Genomic DNA, 13,147 nt, shown 5'->3' on the forward strand with positions numbered 1-13,147 from the left:
ACGAAAAATTTAGCAAGAAATTAACGAAAACAACGAAAAAAAACAGGCATTTCGTTATCGTTAACGAAAAAAACGAGCATTTTCCAAAAAAGTCGATAACGAGGCTCGTTAATACGTTATTTTCGTTGTCGTTATTTAAACGAGAACAACACTATTAGAATCCCGTAAAATTTCACAGAATCTAGCACCGCTAGCACAATAAGAAAGATACCGTATGTTCGTACACCCAGATTTTTAGTTTCCAAAAAGTCAAACCTCATCACATTTGTGACACGGACACATACGGACGTGACATTTGTTTTTCTTCCCACAATAACTACGACTCTTGCCACTTTATTTCACTTTAGCCACATCTGTTAATAGTTCAGCCACAAAATTATAGATTTTAAGTTAAGAAACACCGCCATTTCCGAAACGACAATGTTTCCCTTATATGCGTATGATTGCGGGTTGAACTGTATCATGAATTCGCTTATCGTTATTTTCGAAGATCGACTAAATAACTAGTCACCATAGAATAACCTACACAATAAGTAATAAAATAAAGAATGCTCTTGGACTAGATCAGGCAGACAAAAAGCAGCTATAATTTGTGACCTAAAAATAAAAACAAATGTACTACTTCGCGTATTGCAAAATTTATATTGTAAATAGTGCTTCCGAATTTTTGCCAAAAGATTAATTTTTCGCATTTTTATCTCCTTATTTGATGTTGTTATTACGGCTCTTTATTAAAATGACAGAAAGACAAGATTTTTTTTACCTTACTCTGAAGTCTGAACTGTGCACAGCAAAATATTAGTATATTACGCGCGTGCGCTTTAGTTTGGTTATTATTCCAATTTTGAAAAAATTTTATTTCAGGAAACATTTTTCCACTTAAGATGGCTCTGTATGCGGTACTTTAACTTACGTGCTTTGTGTCTGGCCTTAAAATCTACGATGCCAACACAAGTTTGCAAGCAGGCAAGCAGCCGTTCACAGCAGCAGCTCTTTTGTGGAAGTAACTTCAGATATTAGTAGTAAATAATTTCAATAAATCGCTAAGTAGAGTAATATTTACAGCAATTGATTGATTGATTAAATTGAAATGGCGGCAACTAGAAGACTTCACAAGGTGAGTTGAAAGTTATTATCTATATTGCATCACAAATTCATAACTCATAATCTTTAGTGATAATAATTCATCTGTATAAACATTTAATGTATTCTCTGTGTGGTTAAAGGAATTGGAAGACATCAAGAAGTCTGGGTTGAAATCTTTTCGCGACATTCAAGTTGATGAACAAAACATTTTGACTTGGCATGGACTTATTGTTCCTGTGAGTCTGAATATTTTAGATGAATATTGATTGAATTACCTTGGTTACAAGCCATCATATATTTTTCATAGGAAAATGCTCCCTACAATAAAGGAGCTTTTCGGATTGAAATTAACTTTCCTGCTGAGTATCCATTCAAACCACCAAAAATTGCGTTCAAGACAAAAATCTATCATCCAAATATTGATGAAAAGGGACAGGTAAAAATGTTGATGTTAACCTTGTAAATATCTTATTTGTCTGGCAATTTCTGTTAGGTCTTAAAAAAAATTGCCTATTGGTATTGTTGCCATACTTATTATTGTGTGTTTATTTATTTCAGGTCTGTTTGCCCATAATAAGTGCTGAAAACTGGAAGCCTGCCACCAAAACTGATCAAGTGATACAAGCGCTGGTTGCCTTGGTTAATGATCCAGAGCCTGAACATCCACTTAGGGCTGATCTTGCTGAAGAGTATTCCAAAGACAAAAAGAAATTCATGAAGAATGCAGAAGAGTTTACAAAAAAAAACAGTGAGAAGAGACCAAGTGATTAAATGTTTTCTGTTTTCATTGTAAACACTTGAGAAGAGGCAGAGTTAAAATTTTGAACTGGTCCCCCTCTTTCCCTCTTCACTTCATTGTAGAGCAGTGAGAGCTGCACTGTGATCTTCATTTATTTTCATTTCTATCTTTGCCTCTCTTGATGGTTGAAATATTTCATTGCACATGAGCTGCGAAAAATAATACATTTGCAGTTGTCTGAAAAATTATCTTAGTAATATCCAAGTTTATTTCGCAATTCATTTTATTGCGTTGCTTTTTATTACACACACGGTTTTTCCGGGATCTCGATTTGATTCACAAGAACAGGAATTAGAGAATTGTTCCTGTATAATCCGAAAATGAAGGTTTTTATAAGTTTAATAGATAAGGAGCAAGGGAAAATTCATTCATTCTGATGCAGCCATTTCTTTCATTTCTCGGATCAATCGCTCGTTGTGCTCTTTATAGTTGATTTCCTTCACTTCATAGACATTTGTTTTGAGGCGGCTTTCATCCTAAAGAAAAGGTCAAAGCGTCAACAGATAACAAGATCGTAATTCATAATGCTCATAGACTTACATTGTACGTCTCCATTTTCACTCTCAGGCGGAAGATATACCACTTAAAAGTAGCTTCTTCGAAAATTTTCTGAAACTCGTTATTATCCGAATCCTTCAATCTACCGACCTCGTCTGCGGATTTCCCTATAATTTATAATCAAATAATCAAATAAATAAATATTATATGTTAAACGTAACACGAGTTCGAAAACAAAATTACCAAGAAGAGTTTCAGCGGTTTCTTGGAAGCAGGTTACCCATTGCTGGTCCGTGGCATCCGCGATATTGACCTATAACAAATTTCGAGTGCTGTTTTGAGAGAAATAGATTTCATAAAATATCTTTGTCATACCGAAAGCATCATGCGCCATTTGAATTCCTGGAATTCGCGCTGGCATTTCTCACATCGATAGAGGCCATTGTTTTGATCGATGACCTGCCGGAAACGCAAATATTGTCAAAAATGAGTTGTTTTATTTTATATTTATGTTTACCTTTTTGTTGCATTCATCACTGGGACAAGCCATGTACAACGCTCTTTCTTTGTTGATCATAGCAACCATAGCCTTTACACTGTAGTATTCTGGTTTATCTTTACTTCCCAGGTTTTCGAATTTTGCTTCAGCGAAAGTCTTATACGACCCACCACTACCACCACTGCCAGTGCCACGACTCGCCGAAATGCTAGAAACGACCGATGATGAGCCACCGTTATCGTACCACCCTCTTAGTTTGTGAGCTTCATTCATGTCAGGATTAATCTATTAAAAATATGCGCTGTAGAATAGCAGAGAAATAGAAAGTCTTACATTTGATTTTACCTGCACGACGGTAGACGAGACTGTTCCTAGAGAACGACCTCCAAAATCAGAAAGTTTGACTCCTTTTAATGCTACAACAGGCTGGGAGCTGGCGTCAAATTCCTCCCCCATTTTTCCCCATAAAGTCAAATTAACCTGATGTTTGAAGACAAGAATGATTAATTAACTGGGTTCGACAATTAAACGAAGAACGCAGTCATACCACTGTGTTGGTACTGTCCACCATCTGAACTTCTCGCATCCTCAATTCTTTATTTGTCGTTTTGGAAACGATAACGCGGACGTCATTTGCTGACTTAACCACACCAATGACATCTGAAACGGTCAATCGGTCATATCATAGGCACCATTCAAATAGAAGAATTGTAATGTTAATGCACCTAGACAACTTACCAATAACACTGTCCTTGTCCAGGCTAGGTAGCTGATCAATGGGAACAAAGTTGAAGGTGATTGATGGGATATCTGATGTATCATCGTGGCAAGGAATTACCTAAAAAATAAGTAAAAGAAAAAAAAAATTGAGCCTAATACGATTTAAGATTGAAAAACATTCATACTGTAGTATTTTGGTTGAAAGACATTTCATAATCGTTCCTCATACTGCTGTACTGTTTGTTTGCTGCCTTCAGTTGTGCTTGTGAAATGTAAAAGATCTTGCCGATCTACAACGAAAAATAACAATGTAAATAAATGACTTCAAACACTGGTTTTGAATTAAATATACCTCAATCATGTGGTAAAACTTGTCACACTCGGCATTGAATGCAGTGGCACGGATTTCACCAGTCTCATCCATCATGTCAATCGAGAAAAGCTTTCCTTCACCTCGAGAATTGCTCCACGTACGGATATCGGACTTATTAATAATTCTCACTTTTACGGTCCACCTACAAACAAGCAAAGTTAATGATTCAATGTTTCTTGTACGGAAATTTCTCAACAAACATACTTGTTTTGGTAGGGTGTAAGGCTTACAATGGGATGGGTAATAATGTCAGACTTCTCTGTTGGCTGTCCATATCCACCAGTGTTGTTAGGTGGTGCAGACTTTGATCCCATATTGTAATTGTTTACATTTCCTAAAGGTGCAGGCTTTGCTGCTGCCTCTTCAGTAACTTCTCCAACATCATTAAGAGTCTGAGGGTTTCCTATTTTTTCTCCAACCTAAACAAGAATTTTTCCAAATGGAGAGATGTCCTTATTTGTAGTTCGAAACTAAGTAAAGTGAACATACTTCGCTTCCAGGCACAATCGGCTCAACATCCAAAAGAATGATAATTTTCTTTTGGTCCTTGCCTGCAGTTGCCTTTGTAGCAACTTTGTTAACAACAAACTTTTTTACTCTGATGATGGTAAAGTTCTCAAGCTGACCATCCACAATCAGATGATTTAGTTGTGTTGCCAACATTCCATATGCATAGGAATACTTTCCATCAGAGATGAGAATTCTGTAACGGTCATTATTATCTCCCTGAAGATTTTTGTAACCCTATTGTATGAGATAGAAAATGTAAAAATGGTGCAAATGAAGAAAAAATCTTGCTCGTTGCTTACCAAAACTTGTAGAATTGGAGTTTCATTGTGCAGGCCATTCCCAATGATGGACTATGTCGAAATAAAGAAATTTATAGTTTTACTCAAAAATTCGAAATTATGATTGATATTACAGGAATTGCGCCGCTGGTTAGTGCTGGGTGATTTCTTCTGTTCATTTTTCAACGGAACCTTTTTTAACGGGGATTATTTCGTTCAGTCAACGTGCTAGAGGTTTTACCAGTTTTTACGGACAAGACGACGAAGTACGATGGCGGGAAAACAACAATGATACAAACGAAACCAAGGCTGAAGGTGCAGCGTTGAATGTTTAAGAAACTTTTTAATTCAATGAAGACCACTAAAAATATAAAACAGAAAAATAATGAAAAAGTTTTTTTTCTGAAATAAAGGTTCGTACAAAGCAAAAATAAGTTTTCGTTTTTATTCGCATTTTTGGCGTTGTTGGATTTTTTGTTTTTCGAAATGTCCGGTTGTTATAGCAACAGTTGCAGACGACAACGGAAATTATATTGTTATATGAAAATTTGTGACTGAATTATTTGATTTCCTTAAAAAACGAGTTAATTGCCAAAGAATCTCGAAAAATGATTTCGGAAAACTTTAGTAATGCTATTAAAAAGATTAACAACAATGATACTAGTGGTTTGCAAGAACTTATAAAATCCCGTGACGTTGAAATTGACGATGAGGATGAGCATGGAATGACATTACTGCAACATGCCGCTTTTAAAGGGAAAAAAGATATTTGCCAGTTGCTCCTTGACCTGGTAAGTCTAACTATGTTCAATGTATCAATGTTGTTAATTTGATTGACTTTTTATTCTTTTAAGGGAGCTGATGCCAATGGAGGTCATCATGAACACAAGTATACTTCCCTTCATTTTGCAGCTCTGTCTGGAAATTTGGATATTTGTCAACAATTACTTCAGTGTGGTTGTAAACCTGATGTGGTTAACTCAGTAGGCAGAACTGCAGCTCAAATGGCTGCATTTGTAGGTAGGCTAGTCAATTATAATGTTTGTACAAATCATATCCAAAACTAAAATGAATTATTTTGGCAAAACAGGGAATCACACAGTTGTTTCCATCATCAACAATTTCATTCCACGCTCAGAAATAGAGCAATACACTGTAGCTCCTAACGATCAAACTGAGCCAAAATTTCCACCAGCTGCTGCACCAGCTTTGCACAAATTTGTGATGCAGGTTGTGCACTTGAATAGACACATCACTTCATTTCTCATTCTGCCACGGAAAAGCACTTGAACTTTTTGTTTTGTTTGATTTATCAGGTCAATCTGCATCCAGTTCACCTTTTGTTGACTATTCAAAAACTTCCTTTGCTTTACGATAACCTCACAAAAGTGAAAAACGTCTTGGAGATACTTAGCGAAAATCAGATGAAGCGCAGCCAAGAAGTCAACGAGATCCTCGCACTTAAATACCACTATTTGCGTTTCCTAGTCGAAAGAATGGCCAAAGAGCAGCAGCAGCACCCCGACAAAACCGTTTTGGAGTTATTAAATCAATATGTTAAAGCATTTTTGAAGCAACGTCAATCCGATGGTTTTCCCGAGTTTATGGACAACTTCATCCGCGAGTCGATCCGCACTTTCCCTTTCAAGGAGACGACCATCTTCCGCCAGTTGCTGGTCAATCTGTCCAAGACAAAAGAGGAGACTCCACTAGCTCTCAATCTTCTCACTTCCTGCATCAACGGTCAGCGTGGATTTCAAGATGACGACGCCTGTGCCACTTGCGGCCAAGAGAAGGTAGCCAGCAAATGTTCCATATGCAAATCTGTGCAATATTGCAACCGCGATTGTCAAAAGTTGCACTGGTCTATCCACAAAAAGGAGTGCGACAAGTTGGCCAAGCAATTTAAAAATTTGGAAATTAAATCTCAAGACTCCGAGGCGAAGGCTGCCGATCCGGAAACCAGCAAATAGAAATTTTGATTATGTGGGGGTTTTTGCATGATCGAATTCGATGTATGCTCACCCCGTACGTTTCCTTTTTAATCTACAATTGTCTACAGCGGACCCCTGTTTGTTTCCATATTTAGCTAACCTATTCAGTTGATTACGGTCCAGTCATTTACGTGCGGTCCCATTGTTTTTATATGGCGAAAAATCTGCTTTGAATGGCCCCCATGTTATCGTCGCATTCATCCAACACAAATACAAACCTTTTCATGCCTCATTTCTGGTGTATTTCTTTTCTTAGACTAAAAAACCAGCCACTAGATGGACATTGTTCTCTTGTGGCCCTCCACATCCACATATTGCTACACTAAATCTTCAAATGTCTACCCTTCACTAAGAAATATTTGCCTCTCACCTTAAAACAAGGAAATACAAATTAGGCGAAACCAATTACTGGTTTTTAATCGACGAATGATAATTGAAAACTTGTTGTAAGAATTTATCGTATAGTTTAAAGAAGACAATAAATGAGCCCTGCAATGAATGTAATCTCTTTTTGATAAAACCAACCAAAAGATAAAACTAGCAGCAGGTTTTTATTTCCCCGAATTAAGTGTCGTTGGTTTTGCGCGAATCGGTTTCAAAAAATGCCCGAAAAAAGTGGAGCTCGAGAGCCAGTTGGTTGGACGTGTACAGTTGATGACGGAAGCGGCGGCACCGATCCAGAAGAAAACACACACACACACATGTGTCACTTTTCTTTCATTCGGATAAGCTTCAATGCCTCTGTCCAGGGGTTATTTGCCCTCTTTTAAACATGTGTGGCGACGACGATCTAAATAGATATGTGACTGCTATATGCCACCAAATGCTTTTACATGTATATAGCGCTGGTGATACACTATTTAAGCCTTCATTTTTGTTGAAAAAACCAACGAGATAGGGCAAACTATATAGCGGAGAGGGGATATACAACCGTCAAGTCTGTAGACGAAATTGACACGGAAGTGAACTCAAATGAAGTTTTGAAGCCGAGAGATCGACCGTCCTGATAATATAACGTAGACACCAGTTATACTGCCCTTCATTATAAAGATCATTATAAGGTGCACAGTGAATTGCTGCTGGTGCGCATATACTAGTACAAGTGGGTTTTTTTCTCCCCGATCCGTATCGACAGCAATGAGCTGCTTTTGACCTTCTTCTTCTTCTGCACATTTTGGTTATTAGTTGCTGTGCAGTATCACTGGGAAAGTGGCGGCGGGTTATCTCGGTCTGGATCTCTCGGTCAAATGATCAAGAAACGGCGACATCCATCCATCCATCCATCCAGTTTTCTCTCTATGTACTCGGAAGCCGGACTTGTAGTTGAAGGAGCACATACGACCGTAGAAGGAATATAAGGGTCCGACTTATCCGCACGACTTGATTTGTCAAACAAAAGGAGATGGAACGAGAAGGGTGTCTCTTTTCTCGATCTTATAACTGCATGCGGCTGGACATGGAAGAGAGTCTAGTCGGCGCCAAACTCATTAAGCCATTGCCACCTTATATTGGGGGTCTATCAGAGGGGTCTGCCCATTAAGGGGCCCCTCTGCTGTGGGAGAGAGATGAACAGCTAGACGAAGGAGGGGTCGGTCGCGGTTGGGGGGGGGAGAGACAAAAGGGCCTTTTCTTCTTCTTCTTCTTCTTCTTGGTACGTGTTGTGTGTGCCCTTCAAAACTATGTACAGAGTGCGAGTCTTGTTTTAAAAAAAAAAAGACCAAGGGGCCTAACCCTAATATTTGCCTAGTAGTAGACATAGGGATGAGAGGTCGTGCACACACACACGGAGAGCACCCGCGGAGTCGCCGGAGCCAACGCGGGGGAGGAGGCGGTGGCGGCGGCCGCGCGACCCTTTATGTGTTTTTCTCCTCTTCTTCTTCTTCCAGGAGGAGATAGACATTTTCTTTGGCTGTGTGTTTCTTCTTCTTCTAGGGTTTCTCTTTTGTTTCAAGAGAAAACCATCAACATGTACATAGAAGACACACGCACCGTACACTCGAGAGAAAGGAGAACTGTGAAAATCCACAAAACTCGGAGTCTAATCAGTCAAAGTGCAGAACCGCCCTTCTCGACATGAAGCTGCCGCCACATGGAAATAAAGAAGAAAAACCTTTTTTTCTTCTTCTTCTTCTTCTTCTTCCATAGATATCCCAGTCCGTCGCCATTCACAGACTTCAAATCCATCCGCATTGTAATACGTGAACTGCTCTCCGAGCTATACCCTCGTCTCTAATAAAGATGACCCAAGAATGTTGAAATGGCCTCGTACATTTTTCTTTGCGAGTCGCATATTCTCACACAATTCAATCGGAATATCCGAGTTCTTATTTATTTCTTTTTTTTGGGTTGACAACCAGAGAGATATCGTCGTCGTCCAACGTATACACATGCATAACGATGATTGATTAGAGCCAAGCGACAGCAGGTGACACGTTCGTTATATTATACCGCTGTGAGATTCGAATTTTTGCGGCTGTCGCGCCAAGTCTCTCTCATTATTATTATATCACCGCCCGGCCGACCGCCCGGCGGGACCAATCCACACACACGGGCGTACACAATAGCCTTGTCATTTTCATGTAACCGAATCCTCCTCCTACTCTATTCGGTTGCGGTATAAATGATATAATAAGCGAATCGTCAATTCCTTTGGTTTTTTTTTTTTTGTTGGACGAGAGAATAAGAAGAAGTTCTGTTAGTTCAGCTGGATATGGAATCTAGAAAGAAGAAGCGGAGGTGGTGGTTGATTGTTTGTTTGTCACCAAAAAACGGAAAACCGCGCGCTGTCCTGCTGCTGCGGCCGTTTTTCTCCCTGTTGTGTCTTTTTTGGACATTGTCAAAAAATATAAGAAACCGACCAGAGGGACTGAGGAGGGTGACGCGGAGACGACACACACAGAGAAAGGAAAAAGGAAAAAAAAAAAAATTCCGCCGAAAACTCCGGCGCCGGAATGGCGCCCCCCTCCTTTTTTTTCGGCCGACGATCGCGCGCGGCGCAATTGACCGTTTTTCGAGCGCGACTCAAAGGGCCGGAGGAAAGATCCTGGTGCAGACCGGACCGGCGCCTATGTCGGCGCGTCTCTCTTATACACACACAGCATTTCCCTATGCATAGCTTGTGTCAACTGATTTTTTCTCTCTCTCCCTACACTTCTTCTTCTTCTTATCGAATTGGTGTTCCTCCCACACAGACCTCTTTAAGTCAACATGATTGGCTCCGCTATGTAAACTGGGGAATCTGACACTTTTTTTCTGTCTGTCTGACTGCAAGGGACCCAAGTAAAACCCATCAGAGTCGATGAAAATGGATGGTGGAACCTTAACCCTCGCAGTTGAGACCCTTTTCTCTCTCTCTCTCTCTCCGTGTTGTTTTTGCCTTCTTCCTATATATACATGAGCATATATACAATATATAAGTCTACTATGTCTATACGAGCCCCCCGCTGTCTTTTCACTTTAAAGCCCTATTCCTACCGGGGGTTTTTTGTTCCCTTAACTACCTTATAGTATATACCTTGAGTCCTCTCCGGACTAGTGGTAGGATATACATCCATATAAAATACACACACAACTGACAAGTCGCCACTTTTCCTGGCGACAACAAGGATTGTTTTCTTTTCTTCATTTTATTATACTAGTCTACCCCCTTTGGACCCTATCTATATTGCCTACTCTCTTCCATTGTGGGCACACACGGGCCCAGTCGGAAGAAGAAAAAAAAATGATTTTCTGCCTTTAAATTTCTTGGGGGCTGCTGGGAAACCCTTTTTACGTATTACAGGCACTTTCAATCCCAGTGACATCTTCATTACAAATGCTAATGCCTCCAGGCCTGCGGATCCTCCATCATGTATTATGCATTTTCTTTGATTTGTATTGATTTTTCTATTCGAAGGGTGGTTTTCCATTTCTCTGTTTCAGGCAGGGGGAGAAGAAAAAAAGGGAAAAAACCGTGGGATTCAAAAAACCAATATTTGAAATACCTTTTTTTTCCCTTATTTTCTTGTGATGTTTGTGGGGTTATAACACACTCAGCGGGATATGTTTGGTTTTCTATTCAATTTCGCCTTTCCAAAACGTCAGGGGTGTTTGCTTTTTCCCCCCTTCACCCCCTTTTCCAACGATTTATGGGCCCGATTATTATTCACTTATTCATTTCAATTTCAAACAAACCACACAAAACAAACACGTGGATGAATTTTTCTATTTGCTCAAGGGGTCAAAAATAAAAAAATAAAAAACGGGTTTTTCGATTTTATGTTATAGGTCAAGTCTGTCTCAACTTTGATTATATTTCTGACCGATTCACTCTCGTAAATTTTACTGGGCCGTTGCTGGTTGGACCGTTTCGAGTTGTCAGTTAACGACTGTGCACACACAGACACGTATAGGCAAAAGGCCGCGCGCTGTTTGAAATAACGAGAGAGAAAAACAATTCTCTTGTTTGACCGCGCGTCCGACCGGGAGTCAATATATTTACAATTTGATTCTAAAGAAAAACAGATTAAGAAGATAAAAAAAGACTTGACAGAGGGGAAAACATTTTTCCCCGGGACAAGCGCAGGTGGGCACGGGCCGCGTTGCGGAAACGGGAGCCGCTCTTTTTTCTAAAAAAGGTTCCGTGTCTATTTGTGTGTGTGTGTGTGTGTAGAAAATGTAGCAAAAGTCGGAGATACTAGAGAAGAGTCGGGATATGAACTCGTCTCGAGTTACACGTATATATACAACATCAAAGGCACTTTATCCTCTATCTCTCTCTCATCCGCCGCCACTAAATGAGAAAAGCCGCCGCCCACCCTGCAGCTTTTTCTCTGTGGAAAACTCTCGGCTGTATACCATAGTTGTCTACACACACACACACACGGACGTCTATGTAGTGTGTGTGTATACACAGAGAGTCTATGTGTGTTGTAGAGGATTGGCTAAAGACCATCAAAATGGGCCGACTGCTGATGTTTGACAAGCTGCTGCTGCTCACTCATCAAACAAACAATTTCAGCCGGTATAGGTTATAGACTTGGTGCAGGAGCAGTCGACGTCTATAATTGTCTCGACAGATTGATGGCTCTCTTCATCTTCTGGCGACGCAACAGCAACAACAAAATGCAGCTAATCTCTGAATTGTTTGTGTTAAATGCGCACCGGATATCGCCACCGGCTGCCGCCCCGCGACACACACGCAGTTCCCCGAAATATAATCGTCTAACCCATCTGCGATTATAATCTGATTTCTTTCCGAGTTGAAACTCGAAATTTCTACCGTTGTTTAGAGCGTCGTGAGAGACGGTGGAAATGGCCCTTCATGACTGTGTGTCAACAGATTGGGTTGACGACGACTGTCAAAACTCTTCCTGCTGGAAGAAAATCGGAGCGAGAGATTAGACGCCTAACCTCAAATCACTTAACGCTGGAAGCCGTTTTCTCGTATCGTATCTTATCGCACATTTCCATGTGTAAATTAGCCTCGGCAAACATAACAAGGCTTCTTTATTTTAACTCATTTAAAAACAACTGCCCTCAATTTGTTTTTTGTTTTAATTTTCAGCGCAAAATGAAATCTTTTGCGCTTCAAATAGGATCATCGTGATGATTCCATTTGACGACTTTGTGTTCCAAACAGCTGGAAGCGCGATGGAAACGACACGAAGAAAAACAAAAGAACATATTTTTGAATCTGTCACGACGACGATGGCATACGTGTGAACATAAGAGAGAGAGAGAACCCCCCATGAAAGGACAAGCTGCTGGCTGGGGAGACAACTCTGAAAGTCAATTTTTACGGTTATTAAAAAGATGTTAAATAAGGGAGAGAGAGAGAGAGTCGTCAACGGGGAGGTCTACTGGGCTCTCCAAGGAGACCCGATATCTTTCGTACAACAAAGTTTTTTGGGTTGTGCGGGCCAGATGCAAAACACAGTGAACGTATAGTGCGCCATGTTGAACGGTTTGGAAACATGACACGAGAAAATGATGAGAGGACATCAATATCTACCAAACACAAAAAAGCCTTGCAGCAGCTAGCAGCTCAGTACAGAAAAAACAGGACCACACAAACTCTTTTTTCTTTTTCTCGAACGTCTCGACATCAAACCAAACGATCTTTATAGACATGTAAAGTCATAGCTCGTTTTTCTCTCGTGTCTATGCGTATAATAACAATGTGGAGCCAGACTCTCTCTCGCCATCAGTCCAACCCTCCGCCTTTATTGTCGACAACTCCCACAGCAAAATCCTTGTGCAAAGTGGCTCGAAAGTATATCTAGAAACACACAAAAAAAAATAAGGTCTCTCTCTCCTATAGGCTAATTATCGTTATTAAAAGCATGACTCTGATGGGGGAGACCCCTCCCCGCACTTGTTAGTGCCCAGGTAAATTCCGTATACATACTA

The 13,147-nt window shown here is 40.1% G+C and overlaps 3 protein-coding genes across 3 annotated transcripts; 2 read left to right on the forward strand and 1 right to left on the reverse strand.

Annotated features, from left to right (window-relative positions):
• The first annotated feature begins 941 nt into the window (after nt 1–941).
• Nucleotides 942–2,073, forward strand: LOC124329383 (ubiquitin-conjugating enzyme E2 L3). The gene is made up of 4 exons (XM_046788449.1): nt 942–1,117; nt 1,227–1,322; nt 1,394–1,522; nt 1,645–2,073. Exons 1-4 carry the CDS (start codon nt 1,091–1,093, stop codon nt 1,855–1,857), a joined length of 465 nt encoding a protein of 154 aa, XP_046644405.1. The 5' UTR covers nt 942–1,090; the 3' UTR covers nt 1,858–2,073.
• A 5-nt stretch (nt 2,074–2,078) lies between these two features.
• LOC124329381 (replication protein A 70 kDa DNA-binding subunit-like) lies at nt 2,079–5,060 on the reverse strand. Its single transcript, XM_046788447.1, has 14 exons — nt 4,898–5,060; nt 4,785–4,835; nt 4,465–4,719; nt 4,180–4,394; nt 3,955–4,117; nt 3,788–3,892; nt 3,621–3,720; nt 3,430–3,542; nt 3,228–3,362; nt 2,901–3,167; nt 2,759–2,842; nt 2,627–2,696; nt 2,426–2,550; nt 2,079–2,361 (listed from the first exon to the last, which is right to left on the reverse strand). Exons 1-14 carry the CDS (start codon nt 4,940–4,942, stop codon nt 2,254–2,256), a joined length of 1,836 nt encoding a protein of 611 aa, XP_046644403.1. The 5' UTR covers nt 4,943–5,060; the 3' UTR covers nt 2,079–2,253.
• Nucleotides 5,061–5,256: 196 nt separating this feature from the next.
• On the forward strand, nt 5,257–6,989 carry LOC124329382 (ankyrin repeat and MYND domain-containing protein 2-like). The gene is made up of 4 exons (XM_046788448.1): nt 5,257–5,554; nt 5,618–5,783; nt 5,854–5,993; nt 6,080–6,989. Exons 1-4 carry the CDS (start codon nt 5,372–5,374, stop codon nt 6,734–6,736), a joined length of 1,146 nt encoding a protein of 381 aa, XP_046644404.1. The 5' UTR covers nt 5,257–5,371; the 3' UTR covers nt 6,737–6,989.
• The last annotated feature ends 6,158 nt before the right edge of the window (nt 6,990–13,147 follow it).

Source organism: Daphnia pulicaria, chromosome 3 (assembly GCF_021234035.1).
Source record: "Daphnia pulicaria isolate SC F1-1A chromosome 3, SC_F0-13Bv2, whole genome shotgun sequence".
NCBI lineage: Eukaryota > Metazoa > Arthropoda > Branchiopoda > Diplostraca > Daphniidae > Daphnia > Daphnia pulicaria.

Bases quoted from the DNA above. Each gene is read 5' to 3' on its own strand.
- LOC124329383 (XM_046788449.1), top strand. From the start codon at position 1,091: ATGGCGGCAACTAGAAGACTTCACAAG. The intron at 1,118-1,226 runs GTGAGTTGAAAG...GTGTGGTTAAAG, and splicing joins CAACTAGAAGACTTCACAAG to GAATTGGAAGACATCAAGAA. The intron at 1,323-1,393 runs GTGAGTCTGAAT...TATTTTTCATAG, and splicing joins GGCATGGACTTATTGTTCCT to GAAAATGCTCCCTACAATAA.
- LOC124329381 (XM_046788447.1), bottom strand. From the start codon at position 4,942: ATGAACAGAAGAAATCACCCAGCACTAACCAGCGGCGCAATTCCT. The intron at 3,168-3,227 runs GTAAAATCAAAT...TATTTTTAATAG, and splicing joins TCTCGTCTACCGTCGTGCAG to ATTAATCCTGACATGAATGA. The intron at 2,551-2,626 runs GTAATTTTGTTT...TATAAATTATAG, and splicing joins AACCGCTGAAACTCTTCTTG to GGAAATCCGCAGACGAGGTC.
- LOC124329382 (XM_046788448.1), top strand. From the start codon at position 5,372: ATGATTTCGGAAAACTTTAGTAATGCTATTAAAAAGATTAACAACAAT. The intron at 5,555-5,617 runs GTAAGTCTAACT...TATTCTTTTAAG, and splicing joins GCCAGTTGCTCCTTGACCTG to GGAGCTGATGCCAATGGAGG. The intron at 5,994-6,079 runs GTTGTGCACTTG...TTGATTTATCAG, and splicing joins TGCACAAATTTGTGATGCAG to GTCAATCTGCATCCAGTTCA.